General features: G+C 43.9%; 1 protein-coding gene across 3 annotated transcripts; it reads right to left on the bottom strand.

Moving 5' to 3' along the window:
- Positions 1-3,263: 3,263 nt before the first annotated feature.
- Positions 3,264-17,005, bottom strand: NSDHL (NAD(P) dependent steroid dehydrogenase-like). 3 transcript variants are annotated; one of them, XM_019481888.2, is made up of 9 exons: positions 16,928-16,978; positions 16,220-16,378; positions 15,072-15,122; positions 12,529-12,690; positions 11,564-11,710; positions 9,401-9,529; positions 6,176-6,318; positions 4,899-5,001; positions 3,264-4,108 (listed from the first exon to the last, which is right to left on the bottom strand). In XM_019481888.2, the coding sequence occupies exons 3-9, from the start codon at positions 15,090-15,092 to the stop codon at positions 3,776-3,778; spliced, it is 1,038 nt and encodes a 345-aa protein (XP_019337433.1). In that variant the 5' UTR covers positions 15,093-15,122; positions 16,220-16,378; positions 16,928-16,978; the 3' UTR covers positions 3,264-3,775. The 3 variants fall into 3 exon arrangements, with proteins under 3 accessions (XP_019337433.1, XP_006258489.1, XP_019337434.1); XM_006258427.4 differs by lacking the exon at positions 16,220-16,378 and having other exon boundaries at positions 16,928-17,005; XM_019481889.2 differs by lacking the exons at positions 16,220-16,378; positions 16,928-16,978 and adding an exon at positions 16,106-16,187.
- Positions 17,006-17,130: the final 125 nt, after the last annotated feature.

The following is a 17,130-nucleotide window of genomic DNA, read 5'->3' as shown; positions in this document are numbered from 1 at the left end:
CAGGGACTTTATTTGTACCTCATATCAAGTACTTGCAAGAAGTGCAGGGCAGAGCCACTGTGAGGGCAAGGTATTTGGCTAACTGTGTGCTGTAGGGATAATGTTGATAAAACTATGATGAGAACTGGAGCATTGGGCAAGTATAAAAGATGTTTAGCCCTTACAGATAAGACCCCTTACAGATGTTTCTAATCTGATGGCTAGAATTTCAGTCACATGGATGTCAGACTTAACACAGAATAGTACAGAGTTTCCATCTGGTTTGGAAAATAAAGACAGGTAGATGCTACCTTTAAAAGAAAGTAGAAGTTGACCCGATTTATAGGGAGTACTGTGCTGGTCAATCTAATTTTAATTCTATCTAATCATCTTGGTGACTTACCAGCAAAGGGAGACTGCTCCTGCCTTCATAGAGCACCTCATAGTTTATTTCTGTCTACACAAACTGGGTTTTTGAAGGAAAACTCTAACTCCAACGTTGCTTATTATACCAGTGGCAGCCAACCTTTTTGGCAGGTATAACACAAATTAGCTCCATACACTCCCCAAATGCTACTCTGATCCCCTTCCCCTACCCAGTCTGCTGCTCTCCTGTGTTTCCAGCCCTGTGCTCCCTGCCTGACCCACTGCTCTATCTTCTGCTTCCTTCCTTGTGCTCCCTGACCAATTTGCTATTTTGCTTTCTGTTTTCTGCCCTATCTGCTGCTGTGCTGCCTGCCCCCTCCCTGATCTGCCACATGCCACACACGAAGGCTGTCTGTGCTGCTTGTAGCACCCATGCTGCAGGTTGGCCACCCCTGAATTATACCATCACACCTCTCCAAGCAAGCCTGAAGTTCCAGTAGTTCTTACTCTTATACCATCACCACCTGCTAGCTAACATCTAGTTATCATACACCTTCTGGTCCAACAACTCTGCAGTGGTAAAGGGAAACAAACACATTTCCTTTACAATTGCTTGGGATGGCTAAGATAAGATAGTGTAGTACTTCTTGAATAGGCAGAAGCTAGATTGGTGAGCTTTTATTGTACCAATTTGTTGAGTTAGAAGAAAAAGGAGACAAGCCTCCAGGCTTCAAGTGCCTCCTTGTCTTTCATCTCTTGCAATTCTACAGGTTGGTGCACTAAAGGAGATTTCATCTCACTAAGTTTGTTTCTGCTATCTCTGAACCATCATAGCCAGACCACCACAGCTAAATGGATAGGTGCTGTACAGTGGCAAGTGCCACCTAGAGGCTATTCCCAATATTACCTTTAACACCTTGTTTTCCAGTTTCTGTCTTAAGTTGTTTATGCGAGTGCCTCACAAACTATATGCATCTATCTTCACAACACTCCTATGAGGTACCTCAATACTATTACCTTCATTTTAAAGAATAATGAGGGATGTGATCAAAATAACACTGTCCTTGGTAGGACAAGAATTGAACCCAGGCCCCCTGGAGCCGTAGGTTTGCAGTGATAAGTAGTTAAGCTACCCTGCTACAATGCCAGAGACAACTATTTTTAAAATTGCTCTGGACTTGTCCTGAAGCTGCTCCCAGCTGATGCAACTGTAATTCAGTACCTGGTCAATCCAGCTGGGCACTCAGAGGCAGCTAAACAGGACACTAACCACATTCCTCCCCTGTGTGCCAGTGGCTACTATAATCAGTGTTTAGCAGCTAGGCTCAGATACATCCTTAACCTCCCAAATTGCTAACCACTCAGTCTTTCTTCCACTAGCTATAAGTTGGAAGTGTAACTGAATAACATAACATCTTACAAACCAGGTACTTGCCCACGCACATGTTGGATAAGAGTGTACATGTACTAACACGTTATTCTTCCCCACTCCTTGAAGTGAGTTATGTTGGGGGCCTTTCACAAAGGCCTGGCAACAAAGCCACACATGCCAAAGAGCCAAGATCCACAAGATCCCAGCAGTTAGTTGGATGGCCAGGTCAGCCAGGAAAGTAGGTAATTGAAAAATGTTTCATTTAGATAGCAAACACCTTTTCCACAATAGAATTTGCACTGAAATGAGTAAGAGAAGCCATGTCTACAGCAGCATCATGGCAGATAACAGTTATAGGAAAACCCTAAGGAGCAAAAATCTTAGGCCCTTACAGTTATACATAGGACAAAATCTTGGTTTACTAAGGACAAACAGGGCTGATGTATGCTCTTGCCACAAAATCAGTGGCAAAACGATGGCTTCATTTTTGTCCTTGGCTGATACCATCATCACTGTGTCTTTAAGTATTTTTGCCATAGTATTAAGGAGAATAAAATACAGCTCAGGCCATGGGAAAAAGATTCTACTGAAATTGAGGTAGACTATGGATGCAAAAAAATGCATCACAAGCAGCTCCCTACATACTTAGGGACTGTAAGATTTCTATTCCACTCATTGCTAAGAATTGTACTCTAGATAGTAGCAGCAAATCAAAGTGAACTTAAACATTCATCTTGTTGGATCATTGATTTCACTGTGTATATAAGAAAATTTGATGTTAAGAGCATTAACTAGCTAGATTTTAAAGTGATCAGCATTTAAAGAATCTATTTCACAGTTATGTGTGTTCTAGGAATATTTAAACACTCAAATGGGATTGGGATTTATTGTGCCTTATTACCTGTGCAAAGAACTCTGGCCTTTCCCCATGACAACATCTAATATTTATTAATTTTAACTATAAGGACCTGGAGCTCTGGGAAAATTAATTTAAATTAATTTTTAAACGTCAAACTAAATAGCATGGGAAGCAAAATAGCATTACATTAGCCATTGTCTTACAGGGAATAATTTCTCTTTTAATGACTGCTCTAACATACAGGAAATTTAGCTGTCACTTCCAATGAAACATCCAAAGCATGTGCAGGCCCTGCATATTGGCCAATTCCAACCGCATGCAATCAAAATGGAAAGCAAATGGACTTAGGGAAAAAGGTGTGTACTAAATGACAACAGTTTCATGTATATTGTTTTACAAGAGTAAATCTTGTAAACTCCCACTCACATTGACATGTTCAGAATAACCCTGCTATTTCAAAGAAGAAACAGTCTTAGGAAATAAGTTTTTTCTTGATTTTAGAGGTGTTATTTCAAAGAAGATGCACGTTTCTAGGTAGAAATTAAATAACAGATTCCCTAGGAAATGTTAAGAACTTAAAACATTTTAAGAGGAACTATACGATGAGCACCATCACCCTTTACTATTTCCCCCATCTGGCTTACAGTAATAGGACAAACCACCCACAGACCAAAGAGAAATCAACAGTTGTCTTTGGGAAATTAAACAAATTTTAATGGTTTAAAGCAGACGGTTGTGGAGCCCCTGCCTGGCTTGTGCTCTGCATCCACTGCTCTCCTCTGTACAAAGGCCACTTCACAGGGAGAAACCAGTCATGAGAATTATTCCATTACTCAATTGGCAGTCATTAGAAAAAAACCAGTGTGGCCAACAGAGCGGGAGAATCTAGGATTAGGGCGCAGAGAGTAGGGGATGGAATGCAAATGTACTAGCGTGGTATTTAGAAGGCTGGGTGTACATTTATCCATAGCTCATAGGGGCTTGGTAGCTGTTTTAGAACTGTCAGTCACATCAAAGGAATGACAGGTGTGATGCACTGTTAGCCCAGCTTTAGGATGAAGCTATCCAAACCAGGGAAACTTGCATTCCACAAGAAAGGCTCGAGGGAAGATTCTTTTGTTCAGAGGATTAAAGTCTCTTCAGTGCCCTTGTTATGTTGTTAAAAGTGACTAGGAGATGAGGAAAATTTCTGGGCTTCCTTATTTGGCTCGGCGTAAGTGAGAATAGCTCTGGACAGTCCTTGCCACTGCTTCATCCAGGTTAACCACCGGCTTGTAGCCCATGTCCCTTTTGGCCCGCTCACAGCTATAGTAATGAAATGTACCAGCTAATGCAACCCGCATGGGGGTGAAAGTGGGCTTGACTGTAATGAACGGACTCAGCAGCAGCACCACCAGAGACAGGAGGAGAGCCAGGTAATAAGCCAGCCAATAGGGGATTTGGTATTTAGGTTCATCGTAGTTCAAACCGGTCAGGATACGTGACAAGAAAGTCCAGAAAGGGATTGGCTCATCATTTGTGATGTGAAATGCCTGAAAAAGAGGAAGACAAAACCTTTGGAATTAAAAAACGACTGTTCACACACTTTTTATACACCTTCACTCGTTCTGTTCTTGAGGGAATTAAAATGCTCTGCCATGAAGATTTTTCCAATCAGATCAGCTCTATATCTGACTTGAAAAACTACACTAGAAGAAAAACATGTGACTTCCTTATTTAGAGAGCCCATTTCCCCTAACAATTCATTGGGCTATTAGCAATTGCTTAAAGAATTAAATGGTGCCACAGCATCCATGCTGGAATAGCTTCAGTCTTGGGAAGTAGTGGTTTTGATACATGTCAGAAGTGGGGCATACTAAATAGGCTTTTGAGAATTTCTGCTGTTGAAGACCATGTGTGTTTTGTCACAACAAAGTTATTGTACTTTGGATGTGTTCAGAGCCCTGGCTGTAATTCTGCTGGCAAGGAATCTTATGAAATTAAATCTAAATACAGTTATATATATTAGCCCTTGTGGCTGCTCAGACTGGTCATTACATGCACAAAATGTCTGATTAAGTCTGCAAACAGGAGATACCCAAAAGGTGCGAGCTACTGTCATTACTGTATAAGAGGTGTTAATGTTGAAGAAAGGAGTCAACACTAATTATTCCATTATTGAGCATACTAATTTGGAATTGTAAGTAAATCTTGGGTAGGGTGCCTACTTTAGCTAGCCTCTAGTGAAGGGATTTGCCAGAGCAGAATGCACAGTGATGAGCAGTGGAGGCCTATCTTACCTCACACAGGCTTTTCTAGTCATACATAAGACTCATACCTTACCTTCCCACACAGGGGAGAGTTTCTGTGAAGATGTTCTGCAGCCTGTATGTGCCCATGGACCACATTTTCCACAAAAGTAAAGTCCACTAAGTTCTTCCCATCCCTGCAAAGACAAAATGGAAAAACTTGCCACAGAGCATGGGGCAGGCTGAATATCTGGAAGTCGCAAGCTGCCAACCAACGTAACTATTCCCAGGTTCCCCTTTCCCAATTACTGTTCAACACTGCGGTAATAAACTTAAGTAAAAGAATTGTGCAGTACTAGGAAAGTTAATATTACACAAACTAGCACTACTATATCTGGTTGAGGCTGACACATAATTAAAACTGGATCACTCTTAGGACATAAACAAGCATGGATGTTAAGCACCTCAAATCCTGAAGTGCTTTAAATCTGATGTGCTTAAGCACTGTGTAGACATGTATATGAAGCCACACACCATAAAGGACCTCTGACTGGAGTGCAGGAATTTTTGCAAGTCCCTCAGACTCCAGAAGACCCTGAGGACAAACAAGTGCCAAGAAGAGCACTTCCTGGATGCTGGCCCAACTTCAAGTAGAGGGAGACAGCAGAGCACTGGGGAATGCCAAAGGACTGAGCAACTCCCTGTTGTGCTCTGAGGAGAGTGCAGACATTTCAGGAAGCACCTCCAAAGACACCAGCCTTTTTTCAAGGACCATTTTTGAAGGGCTTTTTCGGTTGTGGACACCTGCACCTGCATTGTCTGGAGCACTTAAAGGCACCTGAAACACTTCAAACAGCATATTTATCCAAGGTCTTTGTGTATGAATGATCAGCTTGGACTACTGAGCAAACTAGCAGGATTGAAGAGGGCTGTGACACTGGAAATCATTTTATCATATTTACAGTTGGAATGACAGTTTGACCTGTAATGTCACTATCAATATTTTCACCATATGGATCAAGTATCTCTGCTGTGAGATACTTGCACAAAAACCTTTTGAATTCATTTCTCTACGCTACAGAGGTTTGTGTGATACCAACACTCTCTCCCCCATGAAAATCAACCCTTCTTCATGTGTCAAAGAGTAGGTGGGAATCTAGGGAAGTCATTGTCCTCTGAGAAGAAATTCCCATAGACAGGTTGTGAGGTTTAACAGTCTGTCAATCTCAGAGGCACCTCATGGCAGAAACTTTGACTTAATACTGTTGGTGGGCCATTCTACATTTTGAGCACTACAGATTTAACAGCATTCTCCTCTGAAAGGACTGCCGTTTTGACATCATATTTCACATACAGGTGTAAGATGCTCACCCAATCATGAACTTCATTTTTCCACTCTTTGCTGCCTGAATGAGGATGGGAACCAACTGGGGGTCCCTGGGACCAAATATCCCATGAGGGCGAATGGCAATCGTGAAGAAATTCTTATCTGGGTCATTTGCACTCAGCACTTCCTGCAGGCGACAAAAACACTTAATCCAGATAGAAAGGCTAGAGAGACTAAAAAAATCACTTAGAAATGCATCTCCTGCATCAAACCATTGAGCTGTTTTCCCTGAACTGCTGCTCATTAAAAAGAAGCTGTACCCCACTCCTTTTCTGGGTAAACCTTCTTCTACTTATGGCTCATCTACTCCTATCTCACAGCATAGTTACATTACAGTGATTTATACCTGGATGCAAGTGGTAAGTTACTGCAATTTATTTTCCACTATCTCAAGTGCGAGAAGACAAGACAGAGATTCAGCTGAATATTTTAAAGTAGTCAAATTGTTTATTATGTCAATACTCTTTATATTAGGCCCCAATGTCATGGTTTTTTTGGTATTTAATTTAAAATATGAGGTGACTGCGTTTAAATCCAAAGCTCCAAGGCACTAAGGACTTGAAAGTGAAACAGGGTTCAGTGCCTTTCATTGTCCAAAGTGGGAGAAATGGAAGATGCATTTTTTAAAATTTTTGTTAACATGAAGTTCTCTGTAACAAGTGTTCAAATGCATTTCCAACTGAGATTAAATTGACAGTATCTTTTTAAAATTCCTCTCTCTCTCATCTTTCTGTTCTTTCCACAGTAATTTTCCAGCACTCCCAAGAACAAACAGCCTTGAATAAATTTATAAGATTTTGAACCATCGGAGCACTGAGGGTCTGCAACAAACTTCCAATAGGAGTAGTGAGGGCAACATTAGTTTAATCAGTTAGTTAAAGTTTAATCAATTTTACGATTAAAAGTAAAAGTTTAATCCTTTTACGACCAGGTGACCTATCACCTGGACAAGGGGGAAGAGATTGATACCATATCTCTTGACTTTCAAAAAGCCTTCGATCTGGTATCCCATGATGACCTCTTGGCAAAACTGGCTAACTGTGGCCTCGGTTTCTCCATGATCTGCTGGCTGGGGAATTAGCTACGTGGTTGGACCGAGAGAGAGGTGGTTGACGGAAGTCAATCATTGTGGTGCCCTGTGACCAGTGGGGTCCCTCAAGGCTCTGTCTCTGGCCTATATTGTTCAACATCTTCACTAATGATGTGGACACTGGCATCAGAAGTGGACTGGTCAAGTTTGCTGACGACACCAAACTTTGGGGTAAAGCATCCACACCTGAGGACAGGAGGGCAATCCAGGTTGACCTTGACAGGCTCAAGAAATGGGTAGATGAGAACCTGATGGCATTTAACACCAAAAAATGCAAGGTTCTCCTCCTTGGGAGGAAAAACCCGCAGCATGCTTATATGCTCAGCAGTGCTACACTGGCTAGCACTTCGGACGAAAGGGACTTGGGGGGTCATGATTGACCACAAGATGAACATGAGCCTTCAGTGTGATGCTGCAGCTAGTAAAGCAAGCAAAACGTTGGCTTGCATCCATAGATGCTTCTCAAGCAAATCCCAGGATGTCATTCCCCCATTGTACTCAGCCATGGTGAGGCCACAGCTGGAATACTGCATCCAGTTTTGAGCTCCACAATTCAAAAAGGACATGGAGAAACTTGAGAGAGTTCAGAGGAGAGCCATGTGCATGATAAGAGGTCAGGAAAACAGACCTTACGATGAGAGGCTGAGAGCCATGGGACTCTTCAGCCTGGAAAAGCGCAGGCTCAGGGGTGATCCGGTGGCCACCTATAAGTTTATCAGGGGTGCTCATCAGGATCTGGGGGAACATCTGTTCACCAGAGCGCCCCAAGGGATGACAAGATCGAACGGTCACAAACTCCTCCGTAACCGTTTCAGGTGGGACATGAGGAAGAACTTCTTTACTGTCTGAGCCTTCAAGATTTGGAATAGACTGCTGCCGGAGGTGGTTCAAGCACCTACTTTGAATGCCTTCAAGAGACATTTGGATGTCTGTCTTGCTAGGATCCTATAAGCCCTGCTGACTTCCTGCCCTTTGAGCAGGGGGCTAGACTCGATGATCTTCTGAGGTCCTTTCCAACCCTAATATCTATGAATCAATTTATAAAAGGGATAGCAGGACTAGATGACATGATAGCTGGACTAGACTCAGTCGCCTAGAATATTCATTTCAGTCCTGTGTTCTCAGTGCTGTGGCAAAGAAGTTTGGCACCTGGGGCAGTCTGCGTGGCAGTCTGCCCTTGCCCTGCACACAAATCTGGGGGGGCACATGCCCCCCCCCCCCATGCTTGCCCAGGCGTGCAAGCAGCAGCAGGAGCCGCACCCCCATCCCTGTGTCTCCCCTCCCCCCTCAAATGAGTCGTTTGCAGCTTCATTCCATGCCCCACCCCGGCTGGGCAGCACCTGTTGGTGCCCCTTCACTTTGGTGCCTGGGGTGGTTGCTGCCTCCTTCCTTGCTATGGCACTGTCTGTTCTTTCACTACAAACGCAAAGGTACACACACACGCAAACACACCTTTATCTAATAATCTTCAGTCATTTTCCTGATAACATATTCCACAAGTTTACTTGGCTCTCTCTTTCTATTCTATTAAGTGACTATACTATAGTCACAACAAGAAGGTTTGACAGCCATGGAAACAAAAGCTCTATATTTACCCAGAGAGCATGAACAGTATGGTCAGCTTCTGTGAGAGCAACCTGTAAACTGCTGCATCGCTGCACCTCAAAGCTAACCTAAAGGCTTTAGGGGATAGTTTTCAAAACGTGCAAACAGTAACTAACTGGTCATTTGTTTCTTTGAAAGTCTCCATTTTTTTACACAAAAGGTTTAATTCATTCCCTGTAGCTGAATCTCTTTTGTGAGAGCAAGGGGTTTAATTTGATTCACAGTTTTGGTGAAATAATTGAGAATTTTTTTATGCCTCAGAACTGGTGTTTCAGGCTTCCTGAAATTTCAAGCAAATAGTGCAGTGTGGGCTATACCTGGGTCACTTGTTGAAGGTTCCCTTGTGACCATAATATCTAGAGATTTTTTTTCATAAACAGTGAAAGCAGAAATGCAGGAGGCATCTATTCCAATCCTGGCTAGCCCTTTACATTGCTAGGAAGGCATACCCCATTTTAGGAAACCCAATTTTGTGCGTTAACAATGGTAGCATTAATATCACAATGCCATATACCTTTTCTTGCAGGATCTTGGTTTCTGTGTAGTAATCAATAGGTTTCTTTGCATAAGGGAGGTCTTCTGTTCCATTTTTGATGTCTGTGCCCTCGAAGACAACACTAGCACTGCTAGTTAACACCAGTTTCTGACAACACATGTGGAAGGAAATGGTCATTTGTTAAAAGATACAACAAAGATTCACTGATCACAATGGCTGAGTAAAAAGCCAATATTAAAAAAAAAACCCCCGCAAACAAACCAAAGTTAGTTTTTATTTAGCTAATTCCATTGAAAATGCAGTTCCTGAATATCCTGAAAATTATCCAACTATACAGATGGTGAAAACCATATACATATAACTGAGCTCCATGAGATTTCTCTTTGTGGCACAAAACAGAGGAAGACAGTCCTTGTTTCAAGGAGCTATAATCTTATTAAGGAAGATGGAAAATACTGGGATAAATCAGCAAATTTCAACTGCTGCCAATCAAGAAGAAAATGTATTTGAGGAAAACTTGAGTACCCAATTATCCTGTTTGCCCAGCACACTATAGCACTTCCAGCATTTACCACCAACTTGTTTGAGATGTACTTGAACACAACCCTACCCCCAACCCCCCCATGAAAAAAATCAACTCTATTTTTTGGAGAGTCATGTGGCCCAATGGTTATAAAATGAGAAGTCAGACATGCACATGGAAGATCAGAAGTACATTATATTCATTTCTTATATTTTGAAATAGGATTCACATTTTAATAGACAGAACATTTTCTAACAGGTTCTGGAATCAGATTAACTCTTTGCTCAGTGAAGTCCAATCTGGAGCTTGAAGGTCAACAATGCAGAGCCAGTTTTCTCCTAACAGCTTGTAATAGGAGTGCAATTGTGGGCTGGACTCCATATTTCACATGTAGAATATGATCTTGTGTATTGTTTTATTAACTCTACACTGGCACTTGAATTCTCTGTTCTATAAACAATCTCCAACTTTTCCCTTTACCTTCTCCCTTTCGCATCCCCCAAAAACAGACTTTCATGCAAACAGCACTTGCGCATTTTATTAGCAGGGATCTGGGTTTTCTGTTCATCATGGAAAAATGCAGATTTTCTCATTTAAAGGAGAAAAACATAGATTTTCTCCTTTAAAGTAGAAAAATGCAAGAAATGGCAGGTTTCCCCTTTCAGGCTGGCAGAGTTCCAGCCTGCAAGGGTCTGGGGGAAGCATGAGGAGGGGGGTCAGGCAGGGCGTCCCATGTTCATGTGCATGCACACACATACACGTGGCATGTCAGGCAGCATGGAGAGCAGCTCCTGCAGGTAAGTTGGGGGAGGTGGAATTGAGGCCCCCATAGTGAGGGATGGAGTTGGCCAGGGCTGGGGCTAGAGATGCTGCCCAGCCAGGACAGTGCATGGGGCTTGGAGTCTGGGGCCAGAGTAGGAATGTGCAGCCACAGGGCCTGGGTGGGAAGTGGGATAGAGCCATGGGTGGCTCGTCTGGGGGGTGGCTGGGGGTTGGTTCCCCACCACTGTACGCACTGCTGGAGGCAGATGGGGGACATGCCCCCCAGATTTGTGTGCAGGGCAGGAGTGAATGCAGACTGCCATCTGGGGGCTCGGGCTCCCTGCCCTGCTGCCCACTGGGGCCTCTGGGGCCCAGTGGGTGCGGTCTGTTGCAGCAGGGCAGAGCAGGGCAGTGCGGCAGGGAGTCCTGTGCTGCTATGAAGAAGCATCCCCTGCCCATCCCTGGGGTAAGGGGATTGCAACTCCTGTTATCTGAAATGGGTGATGGGTGGCAGTGGCAGCTGTCACATACGAGCTTTCCCCCTCTGCATCCAGCCAGCCGACTGGCTGGAAACTCTGGTTAATAGAGTATTCCGGTGATGACAGAGATTTGGTTTTATTTTAATCACAGAAAAACATGGATTTTGAGGGTTTTCGTCACAGAATTTGCAATTTTTATCAGAGAATTTGTGAATTTCTAACAGAAAAAATCATTAGGCAGAAATAAAAATATACAGCTCATGTGATATCAAAAAGTCTAAAGCAAAAACAGTGCATGTGTTTTGTAGTTGCTCCTGAAGGCAAAAGTTACTATTTCTTCAATACTGCTGCTGTAGTGTGGCATTATATCAGGGGTTCAGCGTCTTGCATGCCCCCATATGCTTTTTAACCCCTTACCTCTACACCAGCTTCTTTGCATGTTTCAATGACTGTTTTGGTTCCTATAAAATTCACTTTGTAAAACAGCTTCCTGTTGTCACTGGACGGTGCTGGTGAAGCACAGTGAAAAACCAGTGCCACATCTTCTAGGGCTGGGAGCAGGGCCTAAGAATACATGAGACAAGACAGCAATGAAACACCAGCAGTGCTCTCTACTTGGAAAAGGTATAGGTAATATGAACACATACAAAACTAAACAGCTACATTTCAGGCTTCATTCCTTTCATGCAGTCACAGAGTCAAAAGAAAGGATGAGTTATTGCATCTCTAAAGCAGTATCCTTTCTACTGTGCAAGCTATTTTCCTTCTATAAAGGAACTCAGCTGCCTTTTAAGGCTTGGAGCTCACTTAGATCCAGGTATACCTTATTCATTTAGGGAAAGTCTGAGGCCAAGAGTACCCCTAGACAGAATTAGAAAACTCTTCATGGAACCCTACTAGGATTTTAACCCCCTAAATATCATGCAGCTATCCATCTTTATGCTGCCTACTCCAGGAAGCACAACTGGCCTGAGGCATATCACGTCACTAGGAGTTCTCCCCTGATCACACACAGCAATTTTCCAAGTCATACAGCAATGAATATGTATAAACTAAGGCAGGTACATGCCCTATTTTATAGAGATACTCAGGCTGAGCAATCATTAGGAGTATTTACAAAGCTGCGGAAGAAAGTCCTCTGGAGGATCATCAGGAGTCACTGGAGAAAGAACAAAGACTTGCAATGGAAAGGGAAGACATAGTTAAGTATCTATTCACAGCTTGTACTGTAATTCTTCCAGGATAAACTGCTTAAGGTGAACTTTTCCACTAGCCAAAGAACAGGTTTGTTGCATCATACCAAAATTAAGATTGTTGCTTTGGGGAACGAGCCTCTAAAAGATGCCCATATCTGCTTGTGTATATTATTAATTCAATTATACCTCTTTACTGCAGAGATCTCCCAGGAAAAATTGCACTTTATCGTTCTCAAACCCCTTTCGGATATCAAACACATTGACTGAGTAGCCTTTCTCCAACAATTTCTCTACCATGTGTTGGCCAAGGAACCCTGAACCACCGATCACAGTGCATTTCTTACTGGCCTGCAGAGGGGAAAAAGGAGAAAAGCATAAACACCCAGCCAAACACTTCTAAACTCTGCAAGATCACAGAAGTAATGGTTTTAGACCCTCTATCAGAGTTCAGATTCCCCAATACCGCAATTAGACAAGCCAGTAATAACTAGGATGATAGGAGGAATCTGACTCCAGATATCAAGCAACTCACTGAGATCTATGTCAATAAATGAGACGCCGCAGACATGCAGGGTTTTCTTCCTATGCAGGAAAATCTCCGATCAATGAGTTTGTGTCATGAAAGAGAGAGGTATATCTTTGATTCCTTTATCTATGGGGTGAAACTTTGATGAGAGTAATTTAAGTTCCTAGTCATTGTACTCAGCAAAACAATCTGTTTAGGAGCCAAAGACAAGAAAAAAAGTGTTGAAACATTCCAAAAAGAAAAAAAGCCAAATTCTGTATAATCCATGTATTAAAATCAATATCTGTATTAAACTCAATACATGGATTGTAAAAAAATTAGTTCACATTTTGCTCAGATGCAAACCAATATACTGGTTTTTTAATGTTAGATAAACTGTTCAGCTTCCTCTAAACAGGGGCTGGTAAATTGATGAAGTTTCAAATTCCTTCTTGATTCTTAACCCAAAAAGCAGTCCAGGATAACTAGGGCTCTTAGATTCTGTGACATGCTTGCTCTCCATTTAATCCATTTCTCCAACCAATTTCTCTAAATAAGCAAGCATTAAATCATATAAAAATCTCTGAAGAATGCCTTGCATTCAAAAGCTTGTCCCAACTATGCAGTTGGTCCAATAAGAGATATCAGCCCAAGAAATCCTTGTGTCTCATACAAAAATCCCCATCATTCAGACGGCAGAATTCTTACCTACTTCCAAAGGTTGCCTAAACAGCAGAAGATTCATGCAAACCAAAGCACAGCTGATAGACCATAACTATAACCCTTAGCTTCAATTGTCTTGAGAACAGATCTGCTGTACCTTTGGCAACAATTGTCCTGAGAAGCATCCTGCATATATTTCTATACCCTCCAAAGAATTTAATTTGCTCTACTTCATTCCCATGGGGTTCTATGCAGCATGGTGGAGAGATGCAGGGGAACCAGCTTTCACACAAAGCTGTGAGAAGCACTTGTACATCCATATAAAGGCAGAGGGGAAGCCAAGAGGAGCCATAGCTTGTGGTTATAAGTTAGTTAATAGCTTTTTTATTTTTAAATCAATGCTCAACGTCAATAGTTATCAGACTTTCTGGTGTGGGTGCTTGCCTAAATGGAATGAGTTTAATGGTTTCTGTATTCAGAGCCAATACAGAATAAGCTAATGATGAACTTGAAGATGAGCTTTATACAAAGAACAGTCTGTCCTGGTTGTAAATTGATTTGTTCCTTATTGGTTACTGCACAAAAAACCCACCTCCGCAATTATTCTATTAACTTGAAAAAGAAATATTATCCCAGTGAAAGTAAACAAGAAAGGCAATTGTTCAATGGGTTCTAAGTGCTGTGCTTTTAGAAAAGGAACATGCTGTTAAGTTTCAGTTTGTTCAGAATGGAAATGAGAAGTCTACTGACTTGTTCATTTATGTCAAAGCACATTATTTTGAGGGGTCTCTAAGCTGACTGCTTAAAATTTGTCCTATTTCCCAATTAACCCAATAAGCAAACATGCCAAAATCAAGAAAAGTCCAGATTTCTCTGTGTCCTCATCTTCCCTTTGGCCTAGTGAGATCCAGCATTGCTACTATCAGTGTGAAACGCATTAATATTTTTCTGTCATCCCATCCCACTTTCTCAACTTCACATATCCTTAAACAAAATATCTCAAAGGAAGTAGTGACAGAACAGTCAAGAGATTAGAACTGCTGGAATTTCCCCTAATAACAAAAAATACACAAAGCAGCACAATAAGGGACGTTCACCCATGATGCGTATAATTTATTGGAGCTCAAATGATTCCGTGAACTAAGCTGAATTTTGACTGACGTAAGTTTCAGTGACATGCCTAGCAAAAAGAAAGTTAGGACCCCATCTACAGGGCAATATGGGACACTATCAATTTCGTCAAAGAACAACTACAGTAGTAACAAAATCCCAAGACCTGTTGATTTTGTAGTGCAGATAAAACCTGTTTTATTAAGCATGGGCCTGCACCTTGTTAAAAGAGCATGAGGAGCAACCACAGCAGAAACAGATCCTCTGACAATTCAAGGTCACTTTCATAGCAGCAATATTCTTGGAGCAATAGTTCAAGCCTCATGAAAGAAAGTCCCTGTCTTTAATATGTGGACTAACCTAATTTTTTAGACCACATTATAATGGTGCTCCTTTTAGAACTATGTGAATATATAAAACAATGTTAGAAAAAATACTTCTTTGCGCTTACTGGTCTGAGTCGTGCAGCCATTTCTGTGAAGATTCAGCGTAAATCAAATTCCTTGAAAAAATAAAAAGAATCAAGTTGTTGTTCATGACTTTTAACATATCACTCCTAAACTCACTAGTTAAGATGGGTACAACAGAAATCAGTAGGGGTGCACAGATAGAGATTTTTGGGGCTGATATCAGTGGCCGATTTTTAACGAGCCATATACAATTGCCGATATGTGGCTTGGCAGCATGGTGAGCAGCACCTAGCTGGTAAGTCTATTGTGGGGAAGAGGTGAGGTGGGAGGGAAGAAGCATGGGGTGGGGGGGCAGATCGAGGCTCCCACAGTAAGGAAGGGAGCGGGGCAGGGGTGGGGAAGGAGCAGGAACTGCACAGCCAGGGTGAGATGGGGTGTGGAGCACAGCTACAGCTTATCCAGGGGGAAGCTCCTGCTGCTACACACACCCTGGGAGGGCATGGGGGGGGTGCCCCCCAGATCTATGCCCGGTGCCTGCTGCTACATCCTGGGGCTGGGGGTGGTGTTGGGCTCTTCCTGGCAGGGGGATTGGGCTGGGGCTGTGCTCAAGGTGGCAGTGGCACTGCTATATGGGCCACAACGAATTCTGGGGTGGCTGCAGCTCCTCCCCGATAGCCCCACCTCCCAGCACGACTGCTGGCCACCCCAAGCACAGCCCCAGCCCAGCCCCTTGCTGGGAAGAGCCCACTAGCAGCCCCAGCCCACAGCAGCAGCCTACCCTCCCCTGGCATGCAGATCTGGGGGGCACACTCCTCATTACATGTAATGTAATGTCTGCTGTGTAAGCATGTCCAGCACACTTCCTGCTCCAATGAGGATCAACAGACTGGGATCTGTAGGCATAATAGCAATGGAGGGAAGTAGCAGATAAGGTGGTAGCTGTAAGGGTTTTAATTAGGGAGATTTCTCCCATGGGTAAGGGTAGTACTGCCAACCCTAAACATTCAAAACAGTGAGTGCAGCCTGTAAATCATGAGGGTTTTTTTTAAAAACAACATAATAAATGTTGCTTTACTTTTAACTGTAGATTTTGGAATAGGATGCATGTCCCTCCACCTTTTCAAGGTTTTCTCCCCAACCTGAGGTTTAAAAACTTTCTGGAAAAAAAAAAAAGATTTGTATACAATACCATGGCACTAGCAGTGATTCTCAACCAGGGTGATGCAAGATCTTTTCTAGGGTGCCTCAAGGTGTGAGGAGATAAACAGGTGTGAGGAGACAAGTACAAGCTCAGACTGGTCCTTGCCTGGCAGCTGCCCTGTCCCTCTGCAGCGCAGGGTAGGGAGCACTGTAATATACCAATCAGCCATGGAAATGAGGCGCTGCTGGATGCACAGGAGTTAGGAGGAGGGGCCCGAGGCAAACACGGTGGGAGTACCGCTCAAGCTACCACTGCTACACTCAGTGGTGCTCAACCTTTTTCCCTGGTGAGCTGGATGGGCAGCGAGCAGTCTGACCCACGGCCCGAGCTGGGGCCTGGGCATCCGGCAGCGGGGAAGGGTGGCCCTGTCACCTGCCACTGCGTCCTCGCCACCACGTTTCCCGACCGTGGGGAGCCCTGCGGGCCAAATGTCATGGCTGGGCGGGCACGGCCTCGGGCTGAGCCCCCTGCCCCGGCTGACAGACACAGCCGAGCTCCCGCTTTGCCCCTGAAGGAACAGGGGGCGGGATGGGAAGACCGTAGCGCCAACATGGGGGAGAGACTGGGGCCCACGGGGCAAATCCCGGGGCCTCGTCCCGGCGCAGGGGCGCCTGACAGCCGGGACGAGCCCGCGGCGCTGCTGCCCCCGCTCCCCCGGGGCCTCGCCCCAGCCCCAAGCTGCGCCCGCGTCCCTACCTGGCGCCCGACCCGTCGCAGCCGTACCCCGCCGGGATGACACCAGCCCCGCTCCTTCCCTGAGGCCCTGCCCCCCGCCCTGTATCCTCCAATCGGAAACGGCCCTCGCCGCCAGCCCCGCCCTCCCCGTGACGCCACGCCCCTTTTTGCGGCTCGCCCCCTGGGCCGACAATCGGTCGAGCTCGGACGCGCTCGCTGATTGG

The sequence above is a fragment of the Alligator mississippiensis genome, chromosome 8 (assembly GCF_030867095.1).
Source record: "Alligator mississippiensis isolate rAllMis1 chromosome 8, rAllMis1, whole genome shotgun sequence".
Classification (NCBI taxonomy): Eukaryota; Metazoa; Chordata; order Crocodylia; family Alligatoridae; genus Alligator; species Alligator mississippiensis.
The sequence above is the reverse complement of the archived record's forward strand: the minus strand, read 5'-3'. Positions and strand labels throughout refer to the sequence as shown.

Coding starts and splice junctions, on each gene's coding strand:
- NSDHL (XM_006258427.4), bottom strand. CDS start 15,092: ATGGCTGCACGACTCAGACCA. Junction 6,319..9,400: donor CCAAGATCCTGCAAGAAAAG/GTATATGGCATT, acceptor TGTCGCCTGCAG/GAAGTGCTGAGTGCAAATGA. Junction 4,109..4,898: donor ACTCTCCCCTGTGTGGGAAG/GTAAGGTATGAG, acceptor CCTCTTTTTCAG/GCATTTCACATCACAAATGA.